The following is a 16,816-nucleotide window of genomic DNA, read 5'->3' as shown; positions in this document are numbered from 1 at the left end:
TGCTGCTTTGATCCTTCAAACTGTTCCTCCTTCAATAATTTTGATGAGATCATGCATTGCCCTCATTTCAGTACGGAACTGAAATCTCTTCGAAACAAGCCGAGATATTTGTATATCAAGGTTAATGCGCAAGTGATTGATCCACTATCTTCTTTTTCAGTGGGATCAATGCACTTGAGTCATTCTTGGCCTTCCAAATATGAGCTGCAGTCCTCGTGGTTTTGGTTACCTTTCAGTGGAAGAGATTCGTGAAGCAAGAGCCGAATCGATCCCTCTACAAAAAACCTTCATCACTTGGAAGGATCGATTGCAGCTTGAGAAATGGTTTTGATGCATATTCTGTGAAACATGTACTTCCTTAAGAATCATTAAACAGTTGTCCTGAAAATCTTGAGAAAAAAATTGGATAGATAATCTAGGAAACACTTGCTACATGAATAGAATTTTACAAGTGTTGTTCATGACGAAGGATTCAAGAATGAGGTTTTAACGATGAACGAGAACGAGAATGCTTCCTACTTATTCAACAAACTGTAAGAATGTAACATGTAACAAACTGTAAGAATGTATCATCTTTCCCAGCAACCGATTTCTTGGAGTCTTTGAAGTCCACTAGATACTCGTTAGAACAACATGAGGGATGCTCCGAATTCTTGGGGTTCTTGTTGAAAACTCTTCGTGAGGAAAAATTAGCAGAGTCAATCCTCCTGACCGCTCTGGATTGAATGATTCCGTACAGTCTATCTAGTCTTGTGTTTGTAGATCTTTTTCTGGAAAAATCCTCACTTATTCACTTTTTAGTACATGTTCAAGTGGTAGCAAAAACGTATGTGACTTTCTGGAACTCCAATTAGCGTTTCCTAATATGACTGATAACCAGTCCATGCGAAATCATCTGAAAATGAAAGTTTTTACGGGTGATGATCAACTGTATGGCCAAACATGCGTTAAACTAACTGACTATTATAAGAAAACAAGTATAGCTGAGACGCCAGTCAATTTAATAATAACACTGATGATCTTCAAACATGACTCAACCTCTGACGGAAGCACCAAACTCTTACGAAGGTTCGAAATAGATGAATAATTCAATCTAGCAGCAATTATAATCATGTTGTAGTCATTGTTCACCGTGGTTCTGGCGTTGACTCTGGTCATTATTACGCATTGGTCGATGACGAAATGGACTGGTTAAAGTTTGATGTCGTGTTACTAAGTATTCCGGCGAGGTTGAATTTATTGGAGCCTCTGGAGACACCCTACATTTTGTTTTATGGAAGAGAGGACATTGGCAGATCAAGATCTTCAGATGATGTGGTGCTGCAGGTTTTTCTGCAGGTAAAAATGCGAATGCGCCACTGAATTCAATGAAGTCGCCTCGTAGCGCCTCGTAGCGCTTTTTCAACAAGTAAAAAGTATCAAACGATCGTAAAAATACATACATACAAACGTCATACAATAAAAAAAGGAGAAATTCAGCCAAATTATAAAAACATCCTTGAATTAAAAATATTTTCAGCTCCCTACTGAATTCATTGAAGGTGCGTGACCCCTTTATATATTTTGGCAGCTTATTAAAAATTATTTTTCACATTACAGATGGCGAGTCTGATGAAATTTTGTGAAAAGAAGATGCAATTTTGTGAAAGGAATATGAAAATTTGATTTTTGCCTCGTATTCACATTATGAACATTCGAGTTCAGCAAGAACTTATCTTTATTCTTGAAAATATATAAGGATAATTGAAAAATATGAAGAGTTACAAGAGTCATAACCTTAAATTGTCTGAATAAACTCCTAAAAGAAAAAATGCTTCAAAATTCATTTCTGTACTATAAATACTTGAGATGCCATTGTAGAGTTACCCCACATGCATATGCCATATATCTCAGCCTGGATGCTACCTGGGAGTGATTTAAAGAAAGTAGTTGTTGTTTCGTCAAGAAATTCGTTATATTTCTGAATAGATAACACAAGGAATTTGCTAGATAGGAGTTCACAGTGTTTTCTCAAATTCAGGAATGAATCCATAGTGACACCAAAAATTTAGTTTCTTCTGAATTTTCGAGTATTAGGTTGCTGATTAGGATATCAGGGCATTGTTTCTGGCGATTGTGGAATCTTATAAATTGCTGCTTTGCTCGATACGAAAAAAAAAATATATAACAGTTTGAAGACTTGAACTCCTTGGAGATCTGACATAACCAAATTGGCATTCATCAGTTATGCTGACCAAAAAGTAAAAAATGACGTATTTCCTTATGCATCTGGCTCCGTATGGGTTTTACAGGTTTTTTTGGTGATCTCTCATTCTCCCTTCATGACGTTGATCACCATCCATTTTATGAGGAATGTGCCATTCTTGAAAATATATAATTATGACGTGAAAAAATAAAAAATGCATACATTTTTTCCCCGCAGGCTCAAAGCAAATTTAACAGCATTTAATAGCTCATTAATTGTGTTATATCAACAGAATCTGTGATTGAAGATCGCACATATTTGGTCCGCTGGCGACCGAATCAGGTTCTTTGAGTTCGGCAGATCTGTACTCTCACCATCTGACCTGAAAGACCACTCACCATACAAACTAATCGGCTTCGTTAAGAAGCTGGGTTTATTTGGGCGAGTGTGAATAGGTGTGAGCCACAATAAACCCTTGCGGGTTGCCGTGGAGGGTCGAATAGACCCACTGACTTTAGACCTACCTACCTACATATTGATTCAACATATTTGGTTACAAACAGGGGCATGCCTAATTTTTTTATCTGAATAAAGGGATATGTTTATCGATAATTCTGAACAAATAAGACGATTATAATTGAAACAATTGTCAATTATGAAGTTGAAATACTATGAATATATTTGCTGAATGAAATTTCAATAGTGTTCAATATATTATTGAATATACATCATTCCAAACTGTTATTAATTCATCGGAGTTTGTTGAGTTATTATTTTCAGTGATGGAAGTTGTAGGATTGGGGATATACACCCTATTTCACTGGGTGAACCTTTTTTCTATCTCAATACACCTTGTAGAACGCAAAAATACATTCCGAATTTGAAAAAAAGTGGTATTTTGATAAACCCCTTCATCAAAACTAACTAGTGGAAATATTTCTTAACTTGACAACTAATAGAAATAACCTCTATGGACCAAATTCGTAAGTCTACAATTGTGCTTGTAGATATCTTTCTTTCTTATACATACCGTTCAATACAAGTAGCCATAGAAGCTCCTCCGATATTTTCATCCTCAACGCTAGTGATCGCAAAGAATCTATTTTGTCTGTAAACTCAGGAAAACTATTGTTGTTCATGACGAAGAATTTCAAGAACGAAGTTTTAATGATGAACGAGAACGGGAATATTTCCTACTTATTCATCAAACTCAAACACCTGTTCATGCAGCTGCAGTTTCGTAAGAAGGTATCATCTTTCCCTCCAACCGGTTTCCTGGAGCCTTTGAAGTCCACTAGATACTCGTTAGGACAACAAGAGGATTGTTCCAAATTCTTGGGGTTCTTGTTGAATACTTTTCATGAGCAAAACAATAGCAAAATCAATACTCCTGACCGCTCTGGACTGAATGATTCCGTACAGCCCATCTCGTCTTGTGTTTGTAAATCTTCTGCTGGAAAAATCCTCACTTGTTCACTTTGTGGTAAATGTCCAAGAAGTACCGAAAACTTATGTGAATTTCTGGAACTTCATCTAGCTTTTCCTAATATGACTAATAACCAGTCCGTGCAAAGCTTATTGTTAAATCATCTGAAAATGGAATTTTTAACAGGTGATGCTCGACTGTATTGTCAAATATGCGCCAAACTAACTGACTGTTATAAGGAAACAAGTATAGCTGAGGCACCAGTCAATCTAATAATAACACTGATGATTTTCGAATAAGACTTAACCTCTAACGGAAGCAAGAAACTCTTTGGAAGGTTCGAAATAGATGAACATTCCCTAGCAGACCACTATTATAATATTCATGCAGTCGTTGTTCACTGTAGTTCTTGCGTTGAATTTGGTCATTATTACGCCTTGGTCAAAGACGAAACGGACTAGTTTAAATTTGACGATAGTCGTATCACGAAGTGTTCTGGCGATGCATTGAATTTATTGGAGCCTCTGGAGACACCCTACATTTTGTTTTATAAGAGAGAGGACATTGTTAGATTAAGATCTTCAGATGATGTGGTGCTGCAGGTTTTTCCGGGTTTTCCTGCAGCTAAAAAAGCAAATGCGCCACTGGAATCAATGAAGTCGCCTCGGAGCGCCAATTAATTTTTATTATTGTTGTTTTTATTTTATTTTTGTCAAAGAAGTATACACATCATATATAAATCTAAAGAAATGAACTTTAAACGTTCAAGCCAGTCTCAAATATACACAGATATACACAGTAGGTTGAATGGACTGACGCCTATCAGAAAACAACTACTCCCCTGGCTAATACCACGATGGGCGTTGGATTATATACGACAGGAGACAGTGGAGTTCATTTCTTCAGATTTATTTACTACCAGTCTTCAAGCATAGCCAAGTGACTGAGAAACATCATATATACACAGTATTGAGAAGAATTTGAGGTGTTCGTGACTTGGCGTATTTGATTCCACTAAGAGCGATACATATCAGAAATACGCGACGAATTGTGGCTGTCCATCGTTTTGAGGTTCAACTGAATACACCTCTAACTCCAATGTTTGAAAACTCTGACATTTGGAGAACTGTGTTTATGTGAAGTGATCCTCCTCGAATTAATTTAATCACCAGAGATTCAAATCCAACGTGAATCGTTACTTTCGCATAGGCACCGCTCTTGGACCGCTTCAAGGATTTTCCTGTAGTGCTTGTATTTTGTCTTAAAAAAATACATCGTGTATACACAGTATTGGGAACAATTTGATAGTTGGTCCGAAAACTTTCTCGACATTCGTTCATAATAAGAATAATAGTACAAAAATTCTGAGCGAAATCAACCCACAATCAATTGTGTACAATCAATTCAGTACGTTTTTTGAAAATGTTTATTCACTACCTCATATCGAAGAAGATAACGTTGTTTTCAACTTCGAATATAATAGTTCAATAGATATTAGTGAAGAACTAATAACAGAGATGAAAATATTAGAAGCTGAATCGAAATTAAAAAACAAGATGACCTCAGGTCCAGATAAAATTTCTTTGTTTCTAGTGAAAGACTCTCTGAAAATATCAGTTTATAAAACAAATAGCCGTCAACAATGATTACGATAGTAGTAGTCTAATATATTCTTTATTATCAAAAAAGTTATACAGCCAAGTTTACCCAATTGGAAGAGAAGAATATAAAAGTTATAGAACCTTAACCCATTTAGGCCAACCCACCACAAATATTTGAGATTTTCTGCACAACAGAGGCAAGTAGAAATGTTGTACACAGACTTTTCTAAAGCATTCGATAGGATTAACCATGAGTTACTCATTCGTAAACTTTCTTGCATGGGTTTCAATAAAATTCATTTGCAACTTTTGGAATTATATTTTAGCGGACGCAATCAATATGTATACTATTATGGCTTCTCTTCAAATATGTACATAACCACTTGCGGAGTTCCGCAAGGATCTTATCTTGACCCCTTATTGTTTTCATTATTAATTAACGATTTGTGCAACTCGTTAACCTGAAACAGATTAAAGTTTGCCGATGATTTGAAACTTTACACGTCTATAAACAGTTCAGATGACTGCATCATTTTGCAAAACCAGATTGATTTATCATAAGAATGGGGTCTCAAGAACCTCCTCCATGTGAATATATCTAAATGTGAAATTGTGACATTAAGCCGAAAATTCAATACACTGAAAATTCATTACCATATTGTTAACATTATATTGGACAGAACAGATAATATCCGGGATTTAGGAGTCTATTTTGATCATCATCTGACGTTCAATTACCACATTAATCACATTGTAAACTGAGTTTACCGTACTTACGTTTATATAAGGAACTATAAGAATTTCCATAATAAACTGGCCCTATCCTCTCTGTTTTTCAGTTTGGCGAGTCCAAAACTAGAATATATTTCCATAATATGGCATATTTGATCGATATGCATCTGCAATTGATAGAGTAAAAATGAAATTTCTGAAATTCCTCAGTTTCACAAATATTGGAACGTATCCCCCAAGGAATTGTAATTAATTTCTAATTAGCCAGTGGGCTATGCTTGAAGACTGGCAGTAAACAAATCTAAAGAAATAAACTTTAAACTTTCAAGCCAGTCTCGGATTTACCTACACAGTAGGTACTAACCAACTGCATATCCGAAATTTCGGATAGTTATTACCTCGTCCACTAGATGGAGTGACATTTTGTGGTTCGCTCCAACTCAGGAAGAGGAATGAAATACTCTGAAAGAATTCTGATTTTCAATTGTGGAATATCATTGACTAGGTCGATGATGGCCACTATCTTGCACTGATGAGTAGCTAATGAGCCTGAAACCGGTCTGCAAGTGTGTCTGTTCCAAAATTGAGGGTCGACTCTTTCAGTTGTATTGCCAATTGCATATGCAGGAAATTTTCTGTGAAGATTCCTGCACTGATGCCTGTCGGATATAATCCAACGCCCTTCGTGGTATTAGCCAGGGAAGTAGTTGTTTTCTGATAGGCGTCAGTCCATTAAATCTACTATGTAGGTATATCCGAGTCTGGCTTGAACGTTAGAAGTTAATTTCTTCAGAATTGTAATTAGAGAAACGAAGAAATCAGGCATCTGTTTTATTTTCGTAGAAGTTAATGAATGGCAAGATAGAATCTACTGCCCTACAATCAGAAATAGAAATCTTTATTCCAAGACTAGCATCTAGGAACAGTAATACTTCTGTATGCATAAGGGCACGTCTTTTGTTTCCGGAATACTGCTAATGAATAACCCAACAAATGAATTTGTGAGATTAGCACATTTTTTTTTCATGTATTTCAAGCCAAAAAGAAGAAAAAATGAACCATAGCTTCCTTCCTTTAGTTTATATTTAATTTTAATTTGACTGATTTGAAATTCTAATTATTCGCTGTTCCTGTATAATTGGTGGTATTTAATCCATCATCTTTTAGTGAGTTATCGGCGATCGTAAGAATATAAAAGGATTCCACATGTTCAAAATTATCACACGTATTGTGTTCTTTGTGAACTGTATCGCTCGATATGTACAAAACGGTGAGTGAAGTCTACTTAATTTTTGTGTCAAGTCTGTTCATTATTATACATAATAAATTACTCACGTTCTGTAGCCGTGTTTTTCAAAATTAAATATTATATTTTTTGGACAAATATTGCAATAGTACATTAAAAAATTACAAACGTTTGTTGAAACACGTTCAACTTGGAACACACAAATTTTTGAAAGATATTCGTTCCGAAATTTCATTCTGTAATGCATTTGTATTTCATTCTATAATGCATTTGTATTCTTGTCTTGGTCTTTTTCAGGGAAGGCTTAGATATTTGAAAGATTTTTGAAACATGTATTTTGATTTATTTCTTCAAATTCTATCATCAAATTAAGGTTTCTATATTTCTGCAAATATTGAATTGATTTTAAATTTCACTATGGAATTATTTGTTATCCTTTTATTTTAAATAATATTGAAATATCATTTGACGATAATGATTTTGAGAATTTTATTTCATTGGTATTTACAATATAAGGTATAAATATACAAATTGGCCTCCTTGATAACTTTTATGCTGAATATTGCAGATACAGAAAAAAACTAAGATTTCACAATATTCCAAATTCACCATCAGTCTACCAAATATTTTGTTATCATTTCATTTAATCTTTGTGAAATTCAATTGCAATGGAAGTATCTTGCGAAAAATTTCATGTAGTTTCATACTCTTTACTGTAAATTAAGAGTTTTGTTCCATTGATATGTATAACTGAAGCCTCTGGCGTAAAATAAATCCAAGGAATAAATTCAGGGGATGAAGTAGTCTACTTCATCTTTTGAAGGCATCCAACTTGGTTAGGAAATGCGCAAAGTATTTGTTTCAGTTCTGGTGTTACCGCAGCGTTCTCTTCAAGGCAAACAATTATGAACGACTAGCTATTTATGATATGAGTGTTAAAAGTAAGGTTTTATTTGGTGTGTGAGAACAAAATAAAACTTACTTTCAACACAAATATCATAAGTTTTTTGTACAACTGTCCTGTTTTCACACTAAAATAGATGAATTCAATATTTCTATAAAAACAGATTTTGACATCTTTTGTCAGTTAACTATTTTCATGGTTTTGCATTTGTTGTGAAGTAGCCATGTCAGGTGACTCCGAATCACCTGGTAGACAACAAACAGTATTGTTTACAGGTATCCATTTTATTTAAAGTCACATTTAAAGTTCTTGCTGGTGTTTAATGTCTTGCATAATGAAGAACGATAGTGAGGAATTCTGTGTTCATGACGATATTGAAGAGGCTGCAAAGAGAGCTGCTTCAACTGAATTTTTACCAAAAAAATCGACTCAGCAGTACGACATCGCATATTCTAATTTTCTTAGCTGGTGTAGACTTAAAAACGTCGAAGGAAATTTCCGGGAAACAGTCTTCTCAGCCTATTTATAAGAAAAATCAAAAATATGGAACTCATCAACTTTGTGGAGTAAGTTTTCAATGATAAAGTCGAGTGCGCTCTTTAAAAATGGTGTTAATACAAGAAAATATTCCAAGATAATAGCATTCTTAAAGCGGAAAAATAAAAGTTATAGGTCTGAAAAATCAAAAACTCTTACGTTTGAACAAGTTCAGAGGTTTATGAATGAGGCGCCAGATGAAAAATATTTGATGATAAAAGTTGATACTATTTTCGGAATATATGGAGCCTGCCGGCGTGCAGACCTGTGCCATTTATTAATAGAAGACGTTAAATTAATGGATAAATTATTGATTGTTTGAATTCCAAATACAAAAACGAAAATTAGTCGTTCTATTTGCATTGTTGGAAAAAACGTTGACTATTTTAATAAATACGTTGCATTACATCCTTCTGTTGTCAATCATCAACGTTTTTTTCTGATATACTCTAATTATAAATGCAGTGCCAACCCAGTTGGTACAAACACGTTTGGAAAAATGCCCTCTACCATTGCTGAGTTCCTGAACCTCCCGGAAACACAGGAATATACAGGTCACTGTTTCAGAAGGTCTTTTGAAATTATGTTTTGTTTATTGCTATTTGGTCGAAAAAAATCGTGTTAAAAATACATTTACTAGTATTAAAAGTATTTTTAACACACTACTTTGTGAATATCATCTTTTAATACTCTTAACAACCATTAAAAATGTCACTTTTAATGATAGTTTACAAAAATTATATTTTGGAAGGGAATGAGTTGGAAATTATTTTGGCTTTTGATTTGAATCTCTAGAAATGTGAAAATCATGTATGTGATACTTCGGAAACAAAGAAGAATAGTTAATTATACAAGATTCACTTTTTTTCATGTTGTACACAAACTATTCGTGATGTAAAATATTTGTTGCCGACATAGAAATACTGGCTTGACAAAAAATAGGTCAGCTTAAGTATATACGAGAGGAGCACACCGCAAATTCAAGATAAAGGAAACAATTTACAAATCTGAGAAGAAAACAAAAGAAATAGAATTTAGAAATGAAAAAAGGAACCATAAATGAAATCTGAAAATATGGAATTTCAGTGGAATCAAAATGTATGTCAAGGACAATAGCGACGAACAAATTTGAGGCGAGGATGTTGAAGGTAACCGAGAAAAAAATGGAAAAAATTGTTACAGGCATTATATGGAAGAGTAGGGAGAGAAAGCCAATGAAACTGAAGAGCTGATAAGAAATTAAAAGACTATAAGAATAAAAGAAATATAAATTGCTTGAAAGCGAAACAAATTACATGGATTGGATATGTTATTCGATTGAGAAATAACTGAATCATCAACATGATATTGGATAGGAAAAAAAGCCGAAGAAGTATATTCGCGAAGAAAAAACATAGATTGGAGAGATAAACACTAGATAGGGAGATTAGGTGCTAGGTAGAAAAGGTTGAAAAGATAAGAGAAAGCGAAAACATATTTTGTATGATATTGTAGTCAGAAAGTAATGTACAAGCCTACTAAAAACAAGCTTGTGATTTCAAAATGCCCATTGGTTTCAGATAAATACACTCCTCATCAGTCAATGAAAATGCTGAATATTCAAGAATTCATATCCTCTATGGAACTAACAGTAACAGACTATGTTTGATGAGAATTTTATGATAAACGTGAAAGGTATCAACAGAATTACGTTCAATGGACTGCTCATTGAAGATTACCCAATAAATATTCAAATAATTTGAGAGTTTGCCATTTGAATATTTGTGGAAAAAAGATTTTCACCAGAATAATAGTGACAAATATAAACAAATAAATAAATCTTTCCAATCCGTTTTGCAATGAGATGCTTCTTCATATACATGGATGAAGGAGCATATCAAAAAGTTCCTAGAATATTTAATTAGAATCTCATATCCTTCTATGATTTTTTGTATATTTCAACTGAATTACAGGCATTCCTTCTTTTTGGCTTGATAGCCATTGCAATCGCAACAAACGAACCAGTTACGACTCCTCAAGACTACTACACGAATCAACTTCATCAGAACCAGTTTAATCCATACAACACCAGGTTCTACCAACCTAACAGATACAATCGACCGGGTTACTACAATAACGACTACCACAAGTACAACTCGGGCAGCTACTTCAACAACGATTATTATAACAAAGACTACTACAACAAAAATTATTACGATAATGAATACTATCAAAAATATAACCAAGATGCTAAAAACGCCGGAATTCTCCGTTTTGTGAACGATGCGCAACCTGACGGAAGCTACAAATATGGGTAAGTTAGCCACACAATCAAAATATTTTGTTTCTCGTGGGAGATTTAGGAAAGCATCAAAGATACTCAACATACATTATGGAGTAGGAGGAGGAGGTGACAGAAGGCTCAACCCATGGAAATCAATGATGAAAAAGGCTCCCAAAATAAGGTCATTATATCAAGCAAAGTTTGGATATTGGGAGACGGACGAGGTTCATCACCTCTTTTTGAACGCGTAATGAGCAGAGTGATATCCGTAGATTGAGTCTTTTGTCGAACATTAAGACGAGATGTCATTGCCTTTTCCTACTTAGGCTTGTCCCTTGAAGACAGTTCAGTCCAACAATAAATTCTTGGTTTAGCCTAGCAGAGCTGATGATACTTGTATTGGTGTTGGATGAGTAATACTTCGTTTTTTAGACTTTGCCTTGCAAATTTATTCGGTTGCGTGCGTATAAGGAAAATGAATTTATTGGTTTTGTTATTATGTCAACAATATGTTTGAGTTTTCTAGATAAAGACTTGAAATGTTGTTCTGATTTGTTGGGAATCTCTAATGAGTTTCTAATCAATGATATATATTCAATTGTCAAATTTATTTTGTATCCTGCTAGTCATGGTGCCAAAAACACATATTTGCACATCCGTCTAAACGGTTGACATTTTAAATCTGGCTGATTGACTTCAACAATCGTTTCATTATCTGAAAAGGCAAGTGTTAGGTATCTAACAATATTTTATTGAAATAAAATATTCATGAATATGAGGTTCATTTGAAACGCAGAAATAAATTTCTGACTATGGCATGAGTATCATATAGTTGGAGCTTAGAGCTTTCTCTTCCAAGCAACCAACGCTCGCGTATCTATCCATAAATAACATTTTCATTGTTGGATGATGGTTCAATATCCGCATTGTATGATGATGGCGAATACATACTATCCCCCATAATCGATGTAGACTATTGTAGTGATGACTGAAGAATGGTAGATGATATAACATGAGCTGGGAAGCCGCGTCTTATAGATAACGCTAGTCTTATTGCATTTACCGTTGTTTCAGTTAGTACTAACCTTTAAAAGTAAGCAGTTGGAATTCGATGATATTCTAATCATAAGTTTGCGAGTTATTGTGCTGACTGACACTACTTTTGTTATTTTCAATACAATGAATCAGATATAATTTCGTGTTTAGACTGCTCCTTGATGGGAAAAATACCGTTCAAGCGCAGCAATAGCTTGAAAACTGTTATAAGAACTTCGCTTCATCAACAACAACAATTAAACGTTGGTTTGCTGACTTCAAACGTCGAAGAGACACCGATGATGCAGAAAGCAGTGGACGTCCATATGGGGCAGTAACACCAGTCGTATGTCAATTAAAACAATGCAAAACTAGATGAATTGAACAATGAATTGCTCCCACATCCACCGTATTCGCCAGATTTGGCTCTCAACGAAGCTAATTTTGAACACAAAAAAAAGTGTTTTTTTTCTTAGGCCCGGGACTTTTCATCCCATGGAATATGGAAGTCACAAGAGAGCTATTTTTTTATCATGCACATCTGTTTTGAAAATACCTCGGGCAAATATCGGTGGATCAATAGACGGCGATCTTTCGAATGGCCAGCAAGTTCACCAGATTTTCTTTGTGATAAGAAATAATGGACAATTTTTGAGTTTTCTGCAGCATATCACTACCCTATTACTGAGTATTCAATAATTTCAGGTTGAATCCTCCACTTTTTCATTGTTTCATGTATATGTGACTTTCATAATCAGTACATTTTGTGTTTTGAAGAGAATAATTGCTTTTCATAGATATATTTGTCAGAATTTCTTCCTTGTTAGTGACATACTCAAAACGAATTATCGGATACAACAACAGTAAACGTTTCTTCGATGACATTCAACTGATAATACTAGTTCCCTTATCAATTATTTAAAAAATATTGTAAATGATATTCCGAAACGTAATTATTGCATAAGAATTTGATACATGAAGATTTCAACGACTTCATATGAATAGAAATCCTATGTCACTGTAAAAATAATTAGACTCTGTGATTTGCGTGGACAAATTATTCGGTAAATAAATAGGGAAACATGAGATTTTCTCAAAATTATTCATTCATCAATTCTTTTGTTCCACTTTCACAGATTTGAAACGCAAAATGGTATTGCTGCTGAACAGCAAGGAGTCGTCCGAATTATAGGAGACCAAACAGCTCCAGTGGTTGTCCAAGGGTTCTATCGCTACACTTCTCCCGAAGGAATACCTGTCGAGGTTAGATACACAGCAGATGAATTCGGATATCACCCCCAAGGAAGTGCTATTCCTGGACAAGGGCATGAACTTACCTACAAGAGTGCTGTGATCCCAGAAGCAGCAGCTCAACAGAAGTGATTTATAGTATAAGCCACGAATTGTGATCCTACAAGTTACCTACACTATTAAATAGCTTTCACTCTATATTATGGAGTCCATTTTCCGGATTGTTATTCAATATATTAGTGTAGTGTGCAATAAGCTTGGTTTACTAAAACTTTTTAGAGGTTTAATATTTCAAAAAATGGCAATGACGTATTTCCTCACGAAGACACCATCCATGGGTCCAACCACGATGATAAAAAAACCACTGGTTATTCATTCAATCATAAATCAATAATTTTGATGAATTGGTTGAGATGGTGACATTGTGATTTTTATGAGAAGTGGTATGCCTAATCTATTCAAAATGTTTCTGGATATTGGTTGACAGCGACCGCGCAAGCTTTGCACGGGTGCCAATGCCTCTAAAAATATAGCCTTACGGAGAAACAGTGATGAAAAGGTAATTTTTATAAGTAAACGCTCCTATTTTACCCCCACGGAGGCGCCCCAGTTATAATATTCAAAAATTATGTTTTAGTGAGCATCTGAGACGCAAGCAGCACCTATATACCAAATTTTAGCTTCCTAGGACTTACCAGTACGGAGAAAGAGACACTACTGGGGCACTCCCCTAGGGATAGATGTGACGCGTTTGAATATGAAAATTATCTTTTCATCATTGTTTCTCCGTACTCCTTCATTTTCGGAGGCTGACATTTTGTATGTAGGTGTGTTTTATGTTGTAGATGTGCAATAACGAAGGATTTTTAAATATTCCAAGTGTTCCTGCGGAAGTTTGTTTCAAAACGTTTGTTTATTGTTAATCTTGTTCATTTAACATTTATGTTTGGGTCAATTTTCCTGTTTAACCCTGTATAAAAGACAATTGAGAGGTAGATTTGGAAATGAAAAGTTGTTGTTGACGGTACGAAAAAATTATCTTCGCATTTCTTCATATTAAACAAAACCAAAGTCTTGTCCAAGTCGAAAAGTAAAACCAAGTCAGATATACCGAGTGTTAGGAATAACACGTTAAAAGGTAAGACCTCGTTAGTCTTTAGCTCGCACAAGTTTCTCGACTTCTGAGAGTTGTCGTTCGTATGGGGGCGACAGCTGATTAACGGAAAAACATTTTAAACAGACAGAAGACGCCAGCCGCAAAGGAAAAAGCGCGGTCGGTAGCCAAGCGGTTCGACGTGGGTGCTTGGTTCACTCAGTCAATCGGCCGATGTGTCTGTCGATGGTTCAAGCCGCAGACTGAATGATCGATTATCACTTGCTATTGTCCAACCCGTGTTAGGAATCACACGTTGAAAGGTGAGATCTTGTTAGTCCTCAGCTAACATAAGTTTCGATTTCTGAGGGTTGTCGTTCGTAGGGGCGCAATAGCTGGTTACAGGAAAAACATATTTTAAAACATATTTATCTTATATGTGCCCATTATGTGATCAATATGGCCCCCTACAGCATGTGCTTTGAATGAGTACTGTCGAGATATTACAGATTAAAATGCAGGGACATCGCGGTGTCGGCGGTACCGGGTGATTATACAATGTGTAAAAACCATATGGAATGAATTCATTATTTAAGTTACTGTACAGATAAAAAAAATGAAATACATCAAATGTAAATTACAATTTGACACTCTTCAACATAAAAATGTCACCCCTAACTAATATATATATATATATATATATATATATATATATATATATATATATATATATATATATATATATATATATATATATAGCTTTCGAGTTTATTGCAACAATTAGGATAAAATAAATTAAAACCATGTAGTTACCGAAATTCGATAAAATACACTCAAAAACTAAAATTCAAAGCAAAACGCAATGAAATGTAGAATACGAATGTTTTAGTGAGCATCTGAGACGCAAGCAGCACCTATATACCAAATTTTAGCTTCCTAGGACTTACCAGTACGGAGAAAGAGACACTACTGGGGCACTCCCCTGGGGATAGATGTGACGCGTTTGAATATGAAAATTATCTTTTCATCATTGTTTCTCCGTACTCCTTCATTTTCGGAGGCTGACATTTTGTATGTATGAATACGAAAAAGAACTATGGGTGTTAACGAAGTAGATGTTCAAAATGTTCACCGCGAACGTCTTGGCAACACCTCAAATAAAACTGTCTTTCAACATTATTAACATATCAGGCGTGTGTTCTTCTCTCATCCAGTGATGATTTTCCGTCGACCAGTGGCGGCAATACACTCATCAGAAAATATAACGTCTTCTAATTGAATGATATTGTTATCCAACATGTCCATCATTTGCTCACAAAAATAAGTTTTTCTATCAATATCGTCTTCCATGAGCTCCTAAGTATAATTTCTGTATCTGTAGAGTAGTGAGGGTGAGTGTAAGCCCACGCACTTAGGCCACATGTGACCCATTGTACATCCTCCCGAGGAGTTGTCCACCTAGGTCATCGTCCATCCTGTCCTTTCCAGGAAGGTGGACAGGTCGCTGGGAGACATCTCCTTTATATCGGCAGGTGTAGGCCAAAACTTGCCGAAAACACACTCTCTTATTGACGATAACTCCGGGCACTCGCACAGGACATGCCTGACAGTCTCATCTTCCTGTTCACACATCCTACATAGAGGTGTGTCCACTAGCCCCAAATTATGTAGGTGTTTCCTTAGCTGACAGTGGCCAGTCAGAAATCCTGACGTAGATTTTTCCTGGTCATCGCCAGATATTTCTTCGGCGCCAGCTTCCCAGGGTCGCCCAAGGTGATCCTGGCAAGATTGCATCCTTTGATTTCATCCCATCTCTTTAAGGATTGAGCATGGGTGTAACATTTGACTAGTTCTGCAATTGTCGAAGTCATCAGGCCGTGGGTGCCACTGGGTCCTAAAATTCTTAGTCCAGCCGCTTCCTTGGCTAAAGAGTCGGAAATGCGATTACCTTTACTCCTGTCGTGCCCTTCAACCCACCTCAGGATAATGTTATTATCTACCGAGGCTTTGGCTAAATCTTGGTGGCACTCTAGTGCTAGCCCTGAGGTAACACGTTGTCTATTCAAGGTTGATAGGTCTTGTCTACTATCAGTACAGAATTTTTTGTTTTTGCCAGAAATTTCTTTTCTGGTTGTTTCTTTTGTGGCAATTAAGGTACCAACCAGTTCTGTTTGAACCACGCTGGTATTTTTCCCGTTACCCACTTAATCCTTTGACTTAGTGATCTGGAGTAAGTATCATTTAATAGGAATGCATTTTATTTTCTTTCAATATATTTACTATCGATGTCTGGCTAACATTGACCGTAGTGGATGCCTGTTTATTATATACAGTGTGATCCATTTTTAATGGAAACACCTCCCTAAAATTTTAAGTTGTGAACTGGTTTTAATAATTTTTTTTTGAAATCTCAAGTACTAAAAGGTATACCTTGAGACAAAATTTTAAATGTTTATTAAAGTTTCTCTTAGTCGAGAATCGGGATTTTTTATTAGCTCAAAAATAATCAAAAATTCGAAAACTCACACAGCTAACAGTCACAA

General features: G+C 35.4%; 1 protein-coding gene across 1 annotated transcript; it reads left to right on the top strand.

The window, feature by feature from the left end:
- The first annotated feature begins 7,119 nt into the window (after positions 1-7,119).
- On the top strand, positions 7,120-13,380 carry LOC111506393 (uncharacterized). The gene is made up of 3 exons (XM_023161449.2): positions 7,120-7,214; positions 10,584-10,924; positions 13,066-13,380. The coding sequence occupies exons 1-3, from the start codon at positions 7,203-7,205 to the stop codon at positions 13,310-13,312; spliced, it is 600 nt and encodes a 199-aa protein (XP_023017217.2). The 5' UTR covers positions 7,120-7,202; the 3' UTR covers positions 13,313-13,380.
- Positions 13,381-16,816: the final 3,436 nt, after the last annotated feature.

Source organism: Leptinotarsa decemlineata, unplaced genomic scaffold (genome assembly GCF_025532065.1).
Source record: "Leptinotarsa decemlineata unplaced genomic scaffold, Ldec_3_MD MMD2_P_RNA_scaffold_5, whole genome shotgun sequence".
NCBI classification, from domain to species: domain Eukaryota; kingdom Metazoa; phylum Arthropoda; class Insecta; order Coleoptera; family Chrysomelidae; genus Leptinotarsa; species Leptinotarsa decemlineata.
The sequence above is the reverse complement of the archived record's forward strand: the minus strand, read 5'-3'. Positions and strand labels throughout refer to the sequence as shown.